Source organism: Onychostruthus taczanowskii, unplaced genomic scaffold (assembly GCF_017590055.1).
Source record: "Onychostruthus taczanowskii isolate IOZ18803 unplaced genomic scaffold, ASM1759005v1 scaffold51, whole genome shotgun sequence".
Classification (NCBI taxonomy): domain Eukaryota; kingdom Metazoa; phylum Chordata; class Aves; order Passeriformes; family Passeridae; genus Onychostruthus; species Onychostruthus taczanowskii.
The window spans coordinates 4,695,037-4,713,274 of NW_024502680.1; the positions used below are offsets into that span (position 1 = coordinate 4,695,037).

The 18,238-nt window shown below is 55.4% G+C and overlaps 1 protein-coding gene across 2 annotated transcripts in view; it reads right to left on the bottom strand.

Moving 5' to 3' along the window:
• Positions 1 to 121: 121 nt before the first annotated feature.
• IGF2BP2 (insulin like growth factor 2 mRNA binding protein 2) overlaps positions 122 to 18,238 on the bottom strand; it is a 25,498-nt gene continuing 7,381 nt past the window's right edge. Inside the window, exons 3-17 of one of the 2 annotated variants that reach the window (XM_041416280.1) lie at positions 12,388 to 12,436; positions 12,056 to 12,107; positions 11,477 to 11,540; positions 9,849 to 10,121; positions 6,112 to 6,246; positions 5,843 to 5,965; positions 5,158 to 5,293; positions 4,866 to 4,994; positions 4,120 to 4,143; positions 3,484 to 3,552; positions 3,151 to 3,267; positions 2,813 to 2,887; positions 2,473 to 2,604; positions 2,093 to 2,206; positions 122 to 1,664 (exon numbers count right to left, since the gene is read on the bottom strand). In XM_041416280.1, coding sequence (XP_041272214.1) covers positions 1,569 to 1,664; positions 2,093 to 2,206; positions 2,473 to 2,604; positions 2,813 to 2,887; positions 3,151 to 3,267; positions 3,484 to 3,552; positions 4,120 to 4,143; positions 4,866 to 4,994; positions 5,158 to 5,293; positions 5,843 to 5,965; positions 6,112 to 6,246; positions 9,849 to 10,121; positions 11,477 to 11,540; positions 12,056 to 12,107; positions 12,388 to 12,436 — 1,588 coding nt within the window. In that variant the 3' untranslated portion in view covers positions 122 to 1,568. The remainder of the gene's footprint in view (positions 1,665 to 2,092; positions 2,207 to 2,472; positions 2,605 to 2,812; positions 2,888 to 3,150; positions 3,268 to 3,483; positions 3,553 to 4,119; positions 4,144 to 4,865; positions 4,995 to 5,157; positions 5,294 to 5,842; positions 5,966 to 6,111; positions 6,247 to 9,848; positions 10,122 to 11,476; positions 11,541 to 12,055; positions 12,108 to 12,387; positions 12,437 to 18,238) is intronic. The other variant, XM_041416282.1, reaches the window with a different exon arrangement.

The following is an 18,238-nucleotide window of genomic DNA, read 5'->3' on the forward strand; positions in this document are numbered from 1 at the left end:
CAATGCCTACAACCCCCCATCCAGCCCTTCCCTCCCTGGCAGCAGGGAATTGGGCACCAGGGAGGAGCTCCCAGCCATGACCACCGCAAGGGACCCCAAAGAAAAGAGAGCAGGCTCAGGCTCTGGTTAGCTGGATATATTTCTCTTTTTTGTTGGTGTCTCGGGTTGGTTTTCACAGAACACTTTGCAGTAGAGGAAAACACGGATTTGCAGCCCACGGGAGCGGCGCTGGCACCGGCACCTCCGCTCCCATCCCTGCTCTGCCCGTCGGCTTCCACCGCTTCCATCCATCACTTGGATTTGCTTAAACCTTTTTTTTAAATTGTGTTTGGCTTTTTTTTTTTTCCCTTTTTTTTTTTTTTTTTTTTTGTTCTTTTTAACCATTTCTCAAGCTTTCTCCGAAGGAACAGCCACTGGCTCTCGGTTTGCAGGAGACTACGGAAGAGCTCTGGGACACGGGGGATGGTTTCCTTCTTCCACCTCGCAGCTGACTTGGTCGAGATCATTTTTCCAACTCGGTTTTTTTTTATTACAAAAATAAAAAAATGCTCCAACTATCAGTTTTACAAGGCATACAAAAATCTCTAAAAGGGCAACACAAGCGCAAGGTGCTGAGGTACGAAAACCTGAGGTAGTTTTTCTCTGTGTGTGTTTTGGGAGGGTTATTTGGGTTATTTTTCATTTGAAGCCAATTTTGCCGGTTGGGTTTTCCAGCCCTGGGCTGACAACCTCTTGTAAATCTGGTTTTTTTCACCCATTTCCCCCTCCTCTCCCTACAACAGGGATCTTTTCCACAAAGATCCCAGTCCAAAGTGGGCAGGGCTGGTGCTGCCCATCATTCTCTAGGGATGTCAGTGCTGGGCAGTGATGGAGAGAGGACAGACAGACAGAAAGGGGGGACAGAACAGATGCAAACCCCACTTTTCGAGTCCAAAGCAAAGAGGAAAAGGTGTGTGAAGGAGAGGAACAATTCCTACATGAGGAATCTTCTTGGCTCCTACAGGCCCTGCTCTTCTCAAAGCCCTTCAGAAATTGCTTTTTAACACTTAGTATTTTTTTCCCTGCTGGCAATCCTATAGCTCTGCTCTACGGTGCATTAGAGAACCAATGAACCAGCTCCTGCCATTAAACCTCTAGAAAAGCCTGCTTTTGCTAAAAACAAACAGCCCCCCCTCCCCCAAAAAATTTTTAAAAAGTGAGTTAAAAAATAAAATCTTACAAAACTTAAAAATCGGCGTTAGTTTTGTTACTGATATATTAATTCTAAATTAACGAGCGCCGCGGCCCCCCCAGGCCGGGCCAGCTCCTGCGGGGTGGAATGGGCAGGTTTGGGGAGAATTCCGAACTAAAAACCACCTCTCTGTGCCTGTGTTAGTTCCACTGACGGGGGAGCGGCGGGGAGGCGACGGAGTAAGGCGGAAGCTGCGGGATGGAGAGAGCCCCCCGTGCCCCGGCTCTGCGCGGCCGGGCTGCCGGGGGGCTCGGCGCTCTTTGGTTTGTCCCCTGGCCTGCTGGGCTCCGGCGCTGGCGGCGGGGGTTACATTCGTCGGGCGGTGCTGGCGGGAGCCTCACTTGCTGTGCTGCGAGGCCACGGCTCCCTGAGCGTGTTTGTGCTCCTGCTGCTTCACCTGCTGCACGATTTCCCTGATCTTGCGCTGGGCGGTCTGGGAAGGGGGCGAGAAACGGGGGTAGCCACACCAGAGCTGAGCCCCCGCCAAGCACGACAGCACCACAACTCTAGAGATTTTAACACCAGGCCAAGCACCCAAGTGATTCTGTGATATGTGAGGAAGTGCTAAAGCAAGGGTTTGGCTTGTTCTTCCATCACTCAAGATTTTGGGGTGTCACCATGCCCTCGCAGTCATGAACCCAGCCCGGTTAGATGGACCCAGGTGGGAAGCAGGAGCCATTCCCACCCCATGTCCAAGACACAGATTTTGGCTGAATCGAGCCGATCTTTAATGTTAATGCAGCCAAAAACCTTTCAGTGCATCCTGGGTGCACAGAAACCAGTCAGGGCAGCTCAGGGGACGCCGTGCGTGGTGGCCTTCCTCACACTGGGAATGCTGGGGGAGCCATGGCCAAAGCTTACCTGACTGGCAAAGAAATGCCCAATGATTTTGACGATGACCTCCTCGTTCTCGTCCGGGGTTTGGTCTCGCGGCACAATGACTTCTGCGCTCGTTAAGTTCTGCAGTTCGTTCACCTGAGCAAACGACAGATCCAGGTTTTGCTGGGGAACAGCCAAAATCCTCCACTGCTGGTGCCACCCCAGCTCTGACACACTCTCCCCTTGGGATGGCTGCCATCCAAGAGCCACCCCAGGACACGGGGCTGGCACTGAGACATCACTGATACCACAGAGCACCTGGCCAGAGGTGATGGGATGGACAGGGGATGGATAGGGGATGGAAAGGGGATGTCCAGCCCTCTATTCCCAGGGCAGGTGGAACCCCACACACCCCCACCTACCGTCTTGCCACCTTTGCCGATGACGCGGCCGGCGGCGAAGGAAGGCACCTTGATGTGTGCTTCAAGCTTCACTTCTTCTTTTGGGCTAAAGAAGTTTTCCTCTTTCAGCTTCCCAAATATTCGCCCCTGGGCCTGGAGAGGGCACAATAGGGACACAGAGGTGGTGGGCAGCATCCTGGAGGTGGCCTGCTGTGCCCTTCATTCCCATAGGCAATGATGTGGTCCCAAAACCATAGTCCCAAGCTGAGAAGCCCCCCTGGCACGGTGGGGACCAAAGGGATGCTCTCACCGTGCCCCTGCCCATGTCCCCAAGCCAGCCCCCACCCTGTGGCCATCGTACCTTGAACTGAGCCTCAGGTGGCCCCGTGATGATCACCATGCGCTCGATGGCCTCCGGACCTTCTGCCGGGGCGATCTGCGGAGGGACGGGGAAGGAGCGTGAGTGTGACCCCTCCTCGGGCAACACCTCCCCTCCGTGGGATGTGCCCCACACAGGGACCCCCCCATGCAGAGCCACCTCCCTACCCGAGCAGTGCTGACAATCAGGATGCTGAAGGACGGCGCCTCTACTCATTTGGGGAGCAAAACCATTCACCACGGGCTCCCTTCTCTACCCTCAGCAGTGGGAAGGGGAAACTGAGGCACAAAGCCCTGACCCAGCCCCTCATTCCCGCTCACCTTGATGGAGGCGCCAGCAAACCGTGCCAGCTGCTTGATGTGCTGCCCCTTCTTCCCAATGATGGCCCCCACTGCCTGTGTTGGGATGAACAAGTTCACAACCTCCTGCTCCGGCAGCTGCAAAGGGCACGGAAGAGCCAGAGGGTCAGGGGAACAGCTGGAGCAGGGGGCTGCTTCCCCCTGCCAGCATTCCAGGCTTGAGGAGGTGCTGGGCTGGGTTGGCCAGGGTTGGGTTGGGTTTTGTTGACTTGTGGTCCTGCCCTCCCACAAGGTGCCCAAGGGAAGACCTCACGGCAGGAGGTGCCAGGGCACTTTTGGGGAAGGCAAACTTACGGGGTGCTGATGGGGGAAGGCGCCAGCTGCGGGGGCTCCGTACAGACTCGACAGATAGGCTGAGGAGCCCTGTGGTGGGAGAGAAAATGAGGGGCAGTGGCATCAGTGATGTCCTCAAGCTGCCAGTCCCTTCCCAACACCCCCACTCCCACATGGGGAGTGTGTCACCACCAGGAGTGACACGAGGGACACAGTGAGCACTCCTCATCCCCTGAAACCCCTCCAGGAGAGCACAGGCACATCCAAGGATGAGCTGCAGCCTGGATCCTGTGCCTATGGCACAGCACGAGGCTGCAATGGGGATGGGGGCTCCCAGTTAACCCCAGTCCCTCCCCACTGCTGGTTTTTTGGCTTTGGCCTGCTGATGTTTGTATCAGAAAAAAGATCTGGCCTCACCAGGGGGCTTGAAAAAGGCCACACAAAGCTTTGGGGTGAAGGACCTCACACCAAACACTGCCCTTCAGGAGACCTGTCCCACTCCTCTCCATCACACCCATGAATAATTCCCACAGCTATCTCCCAAAGGCTGTGGATACAGGCACAGCACCCTCCCTCCACACGCTGAGAGTGACCAACCACGCCTCCTGGAGCCCTCCAGAGCCACCACATGCCCCCCACATCCTCCCAGGCACTCACCGTCCTCCTCCGCCCGCTCTGCTGCTGGCATTCCAGGGAAAGAAAACAGCACAGGTAAATTAACCCACAGCTCAGAATAAATTATTTAGGGACTAACAGAGGCAACCCATGGTGCCTGAGTGACCTGGGATGGACCTTCTCCACCAGCACCTTGGCCATCCTGTTCTCCTGGCACTGCACCATCCCTGCCCAGGCATTGTGAACAGCCTTGCCCAGGTTCCAGCACCCCAAAAACAAGGAGAGCCCTCCCCTGTGAGCTGGGGTGGAGACTGGCTCCCCACACCACAGCCCCTGGGGTGCCAGGGCAGGGTGCAGCCTGATGGCAGTGGATGCACAGGGTGGGCTGCTCGTCCCCTGCACGCCCTGTGGCCACACCAGGGGCTCTGGTGGCCACCAAGACTCGACCCACAGGGCACAACACAGCCCACACCATCACAGTCCAGTGGTGGGACTGGGGTCAGGACTGAAGACCACCTACATGGTTTTTCCATGCTCTCTTCAGAGAGCAGCACCCTTGGGACACAGCCAGTCCTTAAACACTGGTGAAACCCAGCTCAGCACAACACAGGGATGCAGCTGATCTTCTCGGTGGCTGCCACCTTCATTCCCTGCCCTCTCCACTTTGCTGCTGTGATCAGCATCTCCCCAAAATGGCTGAGAGTCAGAGCTCCCCAGGAGGTGGCTCCTATAGCTACAGTGTCCACCCAAACCCAAGAGCTCCAGACACCAGGAACACCCACACTCACTGCAAAGGGGTGGTAGGGGGTGGCAGCTGCAGCCCCTCGGGCCCCTGGCGTGGACGGCAGCATGGACAGCCCCGTGGAGAAGATGCCCAAAGCACTGAGGTTCAGTCCTGGGATCAGGTTGGCCTGTTGCTGGGAAAGGAAAGACAAGGATACAGGTGTGAAAGGTGGAGGAGTACTGGGCCTCTCAACAGAGGGATGAGCGAGGCCCAAGCCTTGCTGTAACACATTGACCTCCACGCTGAAGCTCTGGCCGCCGGCAGCGGGAGCAGGCGGGTGGGAGGGCTGAGCTTACGTTGACGGCCACCACGTCGCTCTCGTAGGCCTCGCGCAGCTTCTTCATGATCTCCACCTCGGCGCTGGAGCAGGCCTCCGTGCTGCCCTTCACCGTGATGGTGCGCTCGGGGTTGTAGATGGTCAGGTCCTGCAAACTGCCCCACGGGGAAATCCAGAGACACGGTTACACTCCTTCTTCAAGCCAAGAAAAACTCCAGGAAAACTCAAATCACAACTGAGGGCTCCCCCTGAGACAGTGTGAGAGCCAGGTGGCCTCGACCTGTCCGACACCCGGGATGAGGAACATCCACCCAGGATAGAGAATGCACATGGGAGGACACAGCTGCTCTGTTTTTTAACTCCAGCACTGCTTGTACCATGTTGGACAGAATGGGATGGCCTGGTGTCCACCAGGACTTCACTGAATCATTAAACCATGGAATCATGGAATGGTTTGGGTTGGAAGGGACGTGAAAGCGCACCCAGTCCCACCCCCTGCCACGGGCAGGGACACCTCCCACTATCCCAGGTTGCTCCAAGCCCCGTCCAACCTGGCCTGCAACACTCCCAGGGATCCAGGGGCAGCCACAGCTTCTCTGGGCAATCTACCACCCTCACAGGGAACAACTCCTTCCCAATATCCCATCTAACCCTGCTGTCTGACCGTGGGAAGCCATGCCCCTTGGTCTGTCACAGGAACTTACGGGGAGATGGTGATCTTTGTGCCCGTGTCCTGCTCAATCTTCTTGAGGTTGCGGCCCTCCTTGCCAATCAACCTCCCCACCAGGCTGTTGTGTGCCAGGATTTTCAAGGGAATCTCTTCTGCTCTAAAATGGATTTAAAAAAATCAAATCTAAAGGTCCAGCCAGGAAACACAGAAATTTCCAGCCACAGGTAGTAAGGGTGTCTTGGGAAGGAGAAGGACCACCACCACCATGGCCCACCACGCTTTGGCTGAGCCAGGAGCACTCACGATTTCGTTTCATCAGCCTCCTTCTGCATGATATCCAGGATCATGCGGCACGCTTCCGAGCACCCCTCTGGCGTGGCGTGGATGGTGATGGGCTTCTCGGCAGCGCCGGCGTTCTCCTTGCGATGGATGTCAACCCTGCGGCGAAACAACCAGCAGAGAGGAGCCCTCAGATGGGCCTGGGGTCACACAGAGATTTCTGAGAGCTCAGGAGCTGAGAAAAACTCATTTCAACACTTGCTCAAGCTTTGGGGTGAACCTGGGTCTCAGCTGCATCTACCATCACCCGGCTCACGCAAGCCCAGGCAGCGTTTGGTTTCGGGCGGTTTGGATCGGATTTGGACCGCGTTCGCCTGTAGGACCTGAGGTCCTGGAAGCTGAGGGGTGTCACAACATCAACCAGTGCATAGAGGGGGCAGAACAAATCCTCAACTGGACAAAGCCCTGAGCAACCTGGTCTATCCTCTCTGACGCCAGTCCCGCTTGGAGCAGGAGACCGGACTGGAGGCCCTGCCGACCTCCGCCTCTCTCCGCACAACACCCGAGGCTGTCCAGCGACCACGTCCTTCGGGACAGAGAGCACTTACCCGTGGGCAGCGTCTGTCACGACACGGAGGCACCCGGCAACAACAGCGCTGGTACTCACGCCCTTCCAGGGGAGACCAGAAGGCTCCCGTGCGCAGCGGCAGGGACCGTGCTCTACTCCTCTGGTCCTCCCTCAGCTCATGGCGGGAGGAGGCACGGCCTCCAGCTCGCTCCTCACGCTCAACCGTACCTGGCAAAGCCCTGAGAGAGAGGGAGAGAGGAAAGCAGGGTAGGAGACTCCCGCACCTCAACCACGCGCCTTGGACAACAGGGGGAAGAGCCTTTCTGTCTTCTCCGCGCGATCCACGCGCTCTTCCCACCGGAGGGTGATGCCGTGCGGTCATCCTGCCATCGGCCACCACCTTGGTGTCCCTGTCACTGCTGCAGCCAGGGCCAGATCTTCCGAGCAGATGTGGAAATGGCAGCTCAGTCCCTCTGGAATGCTGCCAGGGCTCAGCTCCGACACGGCGGGTCCCCTCCGGCCACGTCTCCCAGGTCCTGTCCCAACAGGATCATCCAGGGCGCTGCTGCACATGCCAGGCCAAGGGCTGCGGGGCAGAGTCACCACACAGTGCCACGCTGGGACGCTGTGGGGTCCAGCTGGGTTTGCACAGGTCAACTCTTGAAGAGCCAGCACGCTGGAACACAGATGGTGGAAGGGGAGCAGCTGGGAGAGCTTTCCCTGAGAGAAGGGCAGGGCCAACCCTGCTCCAAAGGGACCCCAGAGTGGTTCCATCCGAGCACTGAATAGGGAGGGAAGACAGCGTGATTCCCTTCACAGGCTCCATCTCTCCAGATCTCCCGTGGCTTCAGTTGGTGCTCCAAGCCATGGAGCTCCCTCAGGCTGGCCTGGAGGGTCCATTCCCAGCACGTACAGGGACACTTGCTGCGACCCCTTGGCTGGGGACAGGGTGAACACGTCACGATGGCCACATGAGGTGATGACAGACCACGCTGATGCTCCCAAGGTAGGGGGAATTGATGAGGAATCCCAACAAACCCCACAGATGGGAGCCACGCAGCTCCTTGGACCCACGAGCAGCTGAGGCTGGTGGAGAGGAGAACATGGCTGAGCCTTCATGCCAGAGAGGGACCAGGTGCCACGAAGCGCTGAATGGAGGCACTGAGGTGATGAGGACCTTGCACAAGCCTTGGAAAGGGGCACAAGCCAGGTTCCTGGCTGACCAACCCATCCCACGTCTGGATGTGTGGGCTCACTTGCCAGAGAGAAGGGATGCCAGGAAGAGGCCACTGCTTTCAGGCACGTCCCACCCCAGAGAGCTGGAGAAGGGAGAGCTCTGAAGCTCCCAGCACATCCCAGTGCCACTGCTGAACTGCTCCATTCCAACAGGAGGATGGAGAAGGGGACTTTCAGTACCTTCACCCCATCACCAGGTGCTGCAGGGAGGGATGACCAGGGCTGGGGGAGACAGGGTTTGCCAATGGTGCAGCAGGAAAAGCCTCCAAAAGGCCTTAGGGAGGGCTGGGAATGCTTCAGGGGGTGGCTGCCATGAGGGACAGCCCTCTCCACGTGTACAGTAGAGTGTGCCTGCAGGGTTATCCCGATCCCATGGCTGCTGAGTAGCCATGATCCTCTCCTCATGGAGTTCCAAGGGCTGTGGAAGGTCACCTGCTGGGGTGGGCTCTTGGTCTGCGTTTCTTCACAGAAAAAGATGGTTCAGCCTGGGGACAGTTTTTCCTCCTGGGGCTCAGAAGCATCTTTGGGATCTCTGTGTGTGGAACCAGGGGATATCCAACGTGACCAGAGGGATCCAGAAGCCAACATCGCTCTGGGGAGGAGCAGGGGCCAGGCAACAGGATGCCACCCTCGGATCATCACCGGCGGATGAGGGTGGCCTGCGCAGGGACAGAGTGTGGGGTGACACCCAAAGTGAAGGACAGGGGCTCCTGTGACTGCCTGGGATGGATTCCTGAGGGTTCCCTTCACCCAAGCCTGAGCAGAGGTAGTGCCTCACTGCAGGCAGGGCAGGAGAGGGCAGAGCACTGAGCAGGACCTTCCTCCACGGCACCGGCTCTTCGGGGCAGGCACACGGAGCCACCCCACAGGGAGGGATAATTCAGTGGCAGAAACTGCTCCAAGCAACAGCCTTTGGTTTCATGGTCTGGAGAAACTGCACCTTCCCACTTTCCTTGCTAGGCTCAGGGCTTGGAAAGGGCAAATTCCGTTCTTGGGTGGTGAGGACACAGCTACACCTGCTGCTCATCCCACCAGGACTCACCTGGAGAAGGGCTTGCAGCCAACCAGGATCTGCTCAGAGCTACCAGGTGGCCACACCCTGGGGCGAGCCAGGCTCCAAGAGCTCCTCTCCCTACTCCTCCTCTGCCCCCTTTCCATACAAACCTCTTCCTGCCAACCCAGCGGCAGGGTTTGGCTCATCTCTCTACCTCCAGCCACACTACTACCAAAGATTTGCCTCTAAAAACTCCTCTGAGAACTAGGATGCTCTGGGACAGGAGTCCTATGTGCCATGGGATCACCAGGTTCAGGATGATGAGCACAGGAGAAGACAGCTTGGGGTTAAACACAAACACACCTGGGCAGGAACAAACCATGCAGGAAAACCATGCAGAGAATGAGCAGTGAGATCAGGAGAACAGCAACAAGAGAAACATGGAAAACTTTGGCAAGACAACCCCGCTTTTTGGGGTTTTTTTCCTTTTTTAGTTCAAAAATAAACACATTAATAGCTAAAAAGGGCTTCAAACAGTTACAAAAGCCCATCCTTCTTGTGGCAGTGCTCCCACAGCATCCCTTTCCCCTCAACAGCTCTAGCCCATATGGGATGCTGCAGGAAGGGCAAATCCCAAGAACAAAGACCACTGCACTGAGGATTCACCTTTAGGATTTTATCCCCAGACTTGCCATTCTCCCTAAAGCCTCATCCCCAGCTGTTCCCATGAGGCTTTAGGAACCCATTCCAGGCCTTTTGCAGCGCGCATCCCCCTCTTGCTGCACCCAGACCACCCTGGCCAGCAGGAATGGTTTAGCACCTGAGCTCTGCCACCACCCCCTGAAGGCTGCACCCCAAGAAACCAGCAGTGGCTGGCACTCCAAAGCCCCCCAGCGCAGGGAGAACCCCAGCTGGGACCTACAGCACCCTAGGGAAGGAAACAAAACCATCGGAAGTACTTACTTGGACTGGGTTTGCTTAGTAAGGTTCTTTATGGTCAAGCCCTCCTTTCCTATGATCGCACCAACAAACTGCGTGGGCACCAGCATCCGCAGTGGGAAATCGAGCTGTTTGGGCTGCGAGGAGCCCCCCGGGGAGGAGCCCCGCTCCCTGGAAGAGTGGCCCCCGCGGCGGGATCGCTGGGGGGGCGGAGGGGAGCTCACCTCTTCATCCGGGATGTAGGAAATCTTGAAGGAATAGTTCTCAAACTGGTGGTCGCTCAGCTTCTCTATTGCTCTGCAAGGTGGGGAGATGCAGGGGGTGGTGAGGGGCTCCCCGGGGACGGGTTCCCCTCCAGCACTCCCACCACACACAGAACATGGTTCCCACCTCGCATCTCCCTCCCTCCCCACTCTGGAGAAGGTGGCCATGGGAAGCCAGAGCCCCACACTTTTCCCACGAGGAGCAAGACCCATAGCCTGGTGGGGCGTCATCCCCTTCCACATGGGCCATGCCAAAGCTGGCAGATGACTTTTCCCCCCAGCAGAGGAGGGATGGCAGCCCAGGGACCTGCCCTTCACCTGGGCAGCCCTTGCCTGGAGCTACCACACAGCATGGGAATGGTCTCACGGGCTCTTTGGACATGGCAAAGGTGGCAGAGCGGCTCCGAGCCACCAGGGAGAAGGATGCAGCACGTGGTGCCCCCTCTGCTGGGAACCCCGACTCCCTTCCTGGATGGATGAGGCTGGGAGGCAGCACCTGGACTCCTCATCCCCCAAGCCCCTCCTCAGCTGTGATATTTGGCCACGCTAGCATCTGCCAGGACCCTGCTTGGCTTCAGCTTTCCCTGCTCCTACCACATCCCACTGCTGCTGCTGACAGATCACAAGCAGCTCCTTGCCAGGCCTGAATTCCACATCCTCTGAGGGCTTCTGCAGTTTCACCATCCTTTTCCTAAGTCCAAAAAAGCCTCTTATCTCAAAGCATTGAGCACTGCTGTGCTGGGGAAACTCTTTGTCTTTATTGCCACACCTCCCAAGACCATGGTGGGATTTTTGGGGCTGTCCTGTGCAGGACCAGGATTTGGACTCAGTGATCATTGTGGGTCCTTTTCAGCTCAGGGGACCCCATGATTCTAAGACACTCATGTAATGTTTATCTGTGGTCCACAGCACATCCAGCCGAGGCTGGAGGCACCAGAAGGATTCTCCTCTGCCCTCCTGGACCAGCAGATCACTGTCCCCATCTCTGTCCTCACTTACCCAACACCATGATGGGTTAACTCAGATGGGAAGCTGGTAGAACATCCATCAGCAAATGGACTCACAAAAGCTCTTTGGGGCCTGGGATCTGCTCTTGACCATACAAAAAACACCCTGGCCACTAATAATAATAAGCTCACTACTCAGTGGCCAGTCTCCAGCACAGGGCTGAGGCCTCTACAAGACTGGAAGAAAACGTTTTGTTTGGAACCATGTTTCCACTTCTGAAATAACCCCTAATCTGTACTACCCCATCTTCCATGCCAGGGGAGAAGGCAGAGGACAGCCCAGTGGTGGGACAGCTTGGAGAAGCCTGGAAGATACCTGGGATCCCCTGGGAAAGCTGGTGTGGTGTGAAATCAAGGGCAAACCAAAACAAACCCCACTCACACTTTTGCCTCTTCCTTCGTGGCGTAGGTCACGTTGACAACGGCAGTTTCTGTGTCTGTGTTCACTGCGGGGAGCAAGAGAGGCAGGGTTGGAGCAGGGAAGCAGAGGTGTCACTGCTGCTCTCAGCATGCCCCAGGGCAGGGGATACAGCTGGGATGGGGGAGGGAGATGCCTGTCCCGTGGCACACCTGGGCACTCTGTGTTTTCCCCCAGCACAAGGACTGGGCTGGATCCAAGGCTGGATCCAAGCAGAATGCAAGGCTGGACATCCCCGACCCACCAGTGGGTCCCAAGCTACGCTCAGCTCATTTTTGCTTGCAGGGATAATAGTTTTTTCAATTTTTCAGGGACCAGGAGCACTCCCGGGAATGGTGGATGGATGGCTCATATCATCCCATCACTGGAAAGGGGGCCCCACCTCCACCAGCAGGATTTCTGTCCAAAACCCATTTCAGACCAGTGCTGCCAGTCTGGTTATCCAACTAGATTTCAGCCCAGTGGGCTTCCTGCAGCCTGGGTGGAGCTGGGGAGCAGCACTGGGAATTTTGCAGGGATGAGGACCACGCTGGACCATCTTACCTTGCTCTACATTCTCCACAGTGCCATACTGAGCTAAGAGGCCATCCAGCACCTGGGGACAGAGCAGCAAACCGGGCAGGTGAGGCCCCAAGCAGGCAGGGCAGGAGCCCACTCCACCCACAAACACCCCCCAGCACCACCCACCTGCATCCCATCGTCCCAAAGCTGACCCAGCACCCACAGCTGGCCCAAAAGCAGGCAGGAGCTGGAGCCCAGCTCAGGCTCCCTCCTGCATTAATGGGAAGTTAAAGGGTGGCCCACGTGCAGACCATGTGCTCGTGCTGCTGGAGAAGGAGATGAACGGGAAGTTTTTGGGATCAGCCACGTCTTACCTCCCACTGTAGGTGGGGAGGGATGTTTCGGATCTGGATCTTCCTGCTCCTGCAAAGACAAAGCCCTGGGTGAGGGTCTGCAGGCACCTCACAGCAGAGGGAAAAGCCTCTGGGAATCAGACAGCAGCTGTTGGCAGCTTCCCAAAGCATCCCGCTTCTGCACACCGAGCCAGGGCAGCTCATCCCCAGGGAAAGCCATTTCTCCTGGCTGTGCCCTGGTCACCACTGGGTGAAGCTCTCTCTGGAATGCTCCCTCCTCACGCTGGCTGTCAGGTTTCCAAGGAAACCTCCTGAAAGGAGCCTCTGCAGAGTCATGACCGCACAGGGATGCACAGACAGCCCTGCCCACGCTGCTCTGGGCCAGGAACAGGACCCCAGCCTGCCAGGGCCAGCCCTGCCAAACCTTGAGGGGAACTCTCCAAAAGTACATCCAGCTGAGGCTCACCACTTCCCAGCAACATGGGGCTGCTTTCCTTAGGGAAACCCAAATAAATATCCTTGTAAGCCCGAGCCTGGAGATGGCCAACACTCCCAGCCTTATCCAGTGGCACTTCCAAACACACATGACAACATGGCTCACTCCCAGCCTGGTTGTTGCTCCATTCCCAACCAGACATGGTTTCATTCCCAGCCTTGCTATGGTTGCATTCCCAAACTGTGGTTGCATTCCCAAGCTGGCCATGGCTCCGTTCCCCACCTGGCTGTGGCTGCACAGGAAGCCCTGCCAAGGCTTCCCAGGGCTAAGAGCCCCCAGACATCTCCCCAGCCTGGCTGTGAGATGTGCTGGGCAGTGACAAGTTGTGACACAGCCCAATCCATGGAGGATCCAGCCGAGCCATGAGCCACCCTGCTGCTGGAAGGTAGGAAAATCATAAAGAAAGGTTTCATAAAGCCAAGCCTGCTCTCCTTGCCAGGCCAGCCCTTTGCAAGTTCCCATGTGCAACAGTCCTAGTGAGAGCAGTTCATTAGCATAACAATCTATTTAGGTGAAACACAACTAACACCTGTATAAACTGTTTTTAGACTGTTAGACAGAAAAATGAAAACTACCTATCAATACAGGGTAACAACTTGTTACTAACCAATAAAGTAATTGGCAAGAAAACTACTGACCAACTGGAGTCACACACAAAGTCTGCAAAACTGTATTAAAATAAGTTATGTGAATTAAGAATGGCCTTTTTCCACCATGAAGAAAATGGAGTCTCACATGATTTATTCCAATACCAGCCAGATCAGCATTCCCAATCCTGCCTGGAGTCAGTCAGCTCTGCCCAATGTTCTCAGCAGGTCCAGCTGCAGGGCCCTGAGCAGAGCACAGCTGGACCACCCCTCCCAACACCAGGGCAGGCCCTCCTGGCCAAGCCACCCCCCTGCACACAGAGCCAGGTTCCAGGAGCTGAGCAGCTGCTGCAAGCTGGTTTTGGGAAGTTTTCTTTTCCCTGGGATGAGTTCAAGGAGGATGCTTGGAAGGACAGGTCCCACCAGCCTGAGAGCTCCATGGGGACACAGAGGCAGCCCCAGCTGATGGCCACCAACACCCAGGGAATTTGGGCCAAATCCTGCAGGACAAGGAGGCAGGAGGAGGTGGAAGAAGACACCAACAACCTGATCCCACCAGGAATCTTCAACCATTGGGAAACAAGACCTTCCAACTCTGGTCCCTGCTCTCACAACTCATTGCACAGACAAACCCTGAGCCCCTGACAATGATTTTGGCAGATAAAGAGTTCCTTGGGTAGTTTGGGGCCAGACACCAGGGCAAGCAAGGAAAAGGCAGGGAAAAGGATGTTTTTTGAGATGTGGGCTGTCAGGGGACACAGGGCACTTGGAAGGGGCACATCCAAGAGAAACCAGCACAGCAGGTGGACACGGTCCCTTTGCCACTCCTGGAAAAGCCCTGCCTTGAATTTAATTGCTCCAGAGCCATCATTTCCCTACTCCTCTGCCAAGGGAGATGCCAGAACAGCCCTGGTCTCCCCAGGTGCTCCCTCACCCTCCTGGCCCACCTCCCAAAACACCCAAACAGAAAGATCACAGCAGGCACCACATAACCCCACTTCCCAACAGGACACAACAGCATATTCCCACTTCCAACATCCATCCAAACCAGTGCAGAGAATCTAAAGACACCCAAAGGGCACTCAGTTCCCACGGGCAGGACTCCCAGCAGCTCAACATCACCACTCGGCATTTAAGATAAGGTTACTTATGTTAAATACTCCATTACTCCTACTGGGTGTGCTTATGGCTCTTGTAATTCCACACCTGGCTGAAGCAGTGCTGGACCACACACAGCCATCAGTGATGGAGCCAAGGATGTACATCTGGAGCCATGACAGATGGATGAGTTATCCCCAGGGGCTTGGGAATAATTCATCCATTCCCAACACCCCCCCCAGGAAAACTTTGTGGCAGAAACCCCCTTTATTTTGATTTTTGTTTTTCTTTTAGTTTCATTTTCCCAAACCCGAGGGATTGACTCCAGGGCACACACAGAACACCAGCACAGGAGCTCATCATGGCCACATTTCACCCACCCTGTTTTGCAGCAGACTGGTGGGAATTTAAGGAATGAAATAAATCCTAATAAGCAGATGGGGGAAAAACACTCAGCAGCGTGATGCAGCTGGCCCTGCTGTAGTGAGTGCCCTCAGATAACCTGGAGAGCTGCATCCCTCTGGCTCTTCCCTACCTCCACACACCCACCTCGCTGCCTCAGCAGCTTCAAGGGCTGAAGAAACCAGGCTCAGCTGCTTCTTTCCCTTCTAAATTGATCCCAAACTAGTCCTGCTCACCAGCAGCTCGAGGAGGAAGCAGCTCCTCCACCCCGGAGCAGGGTTTGGGGGCCGGAGCTGCCCCACCAACACCCAGGGAATTTGGGCCAAATCCTGCAGGACAAGGAGGCAGGAGGAGGTGGAAGAAGACACCAACAACCTGATCCCACCAGGAATCTTCAACCATTGGGAAACAAGACCTTCCAACTCTGGTCCCTGCTCTCACAACTCATTGCACAGATAAACCCTGAGCCCCTGACTACGATTTTGGCAGATAAGGAGTTCCTTGGGTAGTATGGGGCCAGACACCAGGGCAAGCAAGGAAAAGGCAGGGAAAAGGATGTTTTTTGAGATGTGGGCTGTCAGGGGACACAGGGCACTTGGAAGGGGCACATCCAAGAGAAACCAGCACAGCAGGTGGACACGGTCCCTTTGCCACTCCTGGAAAAGCCCTGCCTTGAATTTAATTGCTCCAGAGCCATCATTTCCCTACTCCTCTGCCAAGGGAGATGCCAGAGCAGCCCTGGTCTCCCCAGGTGCTCCCTCACCCTCCTGGCCCACCTCCCAAAACACCCAAACAGAAAGATCACAGCAGGCACCACATAACCCCACTTCCCAACAGGACACAACAGCATATTCCCACTTCCAACATCCATCCAAACCAGTGCAGAGAATCTAAAGACACCCAAAGGGCACTCAGCTCCCACGGGCAAGACTCCCAGCAGCTCAAGCATCACTCAGCATTTAAGGTAAGGTCACTTATGTTAAATACTCCATTACTCCTACTGGGTGTGCTTATGGCTCTTGTAATTCCACACCTGGCTGAAGCAGTGCTGGACCACACACAGCCATCAGTGATGGAGCCAAGGATGTACATCTGGAGCCATGACAGATGGATGAGTTATCCCCAGGGGCTTGGGAATAATTCATCCACTCCCAACACCCCTCCCAGGAAAACTTTGTGGCAGAAACCCCCTTTATTTTGATTTTTGTTTTTCTTTTAGTTTCATTTTCCCAAACCCGAGGGATTGACTCCAGGGCACACACAGAACACCAGCACAGGAGCTCATCATGGCCACATTTCACCCACCCTGTTTTGCAGCAGACTGGTGGGAATTTAAGGAATGAAATAAATCCTAATAAGCAGATGGGGGAAAAACACTCAGCAGCGTGATGCAGCTGGCCCTGCTGTAGTGAGTGCCCTCAGATAACCTGGAGAGCTGCATCCCTCTGGCTCTTCCCTACCTCCACACACCCACCTCGCTGCCTCAGCAGCTTCAAGGGCTGAAGAAACCAGGCTCAGCTGCTTCTTTCCCTTCTAAATTGATCCCAAACTAGTCCTGCTCACCAGCAGCTCGAGGAGGAAGCAGCTCCTCCACCCCGGAGCAGGGTTTGGGGGCCGGAGCTGCCAGCAGCACAGGGAGGATTGAGCAGCGAGTGAGGAGGTGAAGTGGGCTCATGAAACAATCCAGGATGGAGCTGTGTGTCCTCTCATGCATCCATCAGAGCAGAATCATGGGGAATCAACACAATCCTGCAGGGAAAGGGGATGGAAAACCCCCAGCCATCCACACCCTGCCAGCATCACCACTGCCGGGCACCTGCTACCTGCACTCACTGAAATCATGCAGTACAACGGAAAGCCTTAAAACTGGGGGTTTATTCCCCAGAATCAGGAGGGTTGAGGGGGTTTTGGCACAATCCCCCGCTTTTCCAGCATGGCTTCCAGGGAAATAGTGGGTAACAACCCCCTCAAAATCCTGGGACACAGAAGGACAAGCATAAAAATTTCACAGAGTTGTGAATTGAGAATGAGCCACCAACTCCCTGCCCAACATCCACGAGCCCTTCCTGGATTTTCCCTGCTGGCCCCATGGATCAACCACCCATCCCTTAGTCAAGGTGAAGCTCCAGAGGGGTTTTGTCTCCCACAAGAATTTGGGAACTAGAAACAAGCTGGCTTCAATATAAGCTCTATAATATAATAATAAAACTTCAACAAAACAATCCAATAATAAAATAGTACTGTGATATAATGCTATATAGTAATATCATACAATAATATAGAAAAACAATACATAATGGTATATAATTAATACAGTGGAATATGAGGGATGGTTTCAGCAGTCTCTGTTCTAAAAAACACAGATTTTTTTCCTACTCATGCTCTGTAATATCTTACTATAATAAAGCTTAAAGGGATTTTATCACCTTCCACCTTGGATCAATGCTGAGGGCAGAGAAAACACGCTCTGCCACCTCCTGTTTTCCATAAAAATCAATTTTCAAGAGAACTGGGGGGGAAAAAAGCAAAGGGAAAACACGCTGAAAACCCAGTGGGGGCTCTGCCTGCTTTATGAGATGTTTGTCCCAGGCAAGAAAACATCTCCAAAAAAATTACTCCCACCATCAGACAGGGACCAAACTCTGTCCCAGCAGAATTTTCCAGCCCCAGCAGCTCGGAGCCTGATCCAGCCACAGCCCCCTGAGCGGGCAGGGAAGGAAGTGGCTGCTGGATTTGTGACTGCCCGTTATTCCATCTGTTTTCTGGGTTTACTGGGGCTGTGCTGGAGGAGTTCTGCTGTCGCCCAAGCCCACCCAGCAGCGGATCCTGCGGAGCAGCAGCTCCGTGAGCATCTAGAGCTGCCCCAGTTTCCACCAGTTGCCAGGAGCGTGGAGGCTGCGGCTGCTCCAGCTCCCCTCCCGGCCCGGGGGCTTTGCTCTTAAGGAATTAAAATCCCTGGCTGGAAAAGGGCCGGGCAGCAGCGGAGCTCCGGCCCGAGGATGGATCAACAATGGGATGGAGGGAAGCGCGGCCCATCTGTCACCGGCCCCGCAGATTAAGGGGGAAACAAAAGAGGGTGGGGAGGAGGAAGGGGGAAAGGAGAAGGTACAAAAAAGGAAGGGGAAAAAAAAGGAGAGGGGGTAAAAATGACGGGAAAATAGATAAATGGGAGGGGTGGGGGGTAGAATGAAAGGGGGAAAGAAAAAAGGGAAGGAAGGAAGGAAGGAAGGAAGGAAGGAAGGAAGGAAGGAAGGAAGGAAGGAAGGAAGGAAGGAAGGGGAGCAAGAAA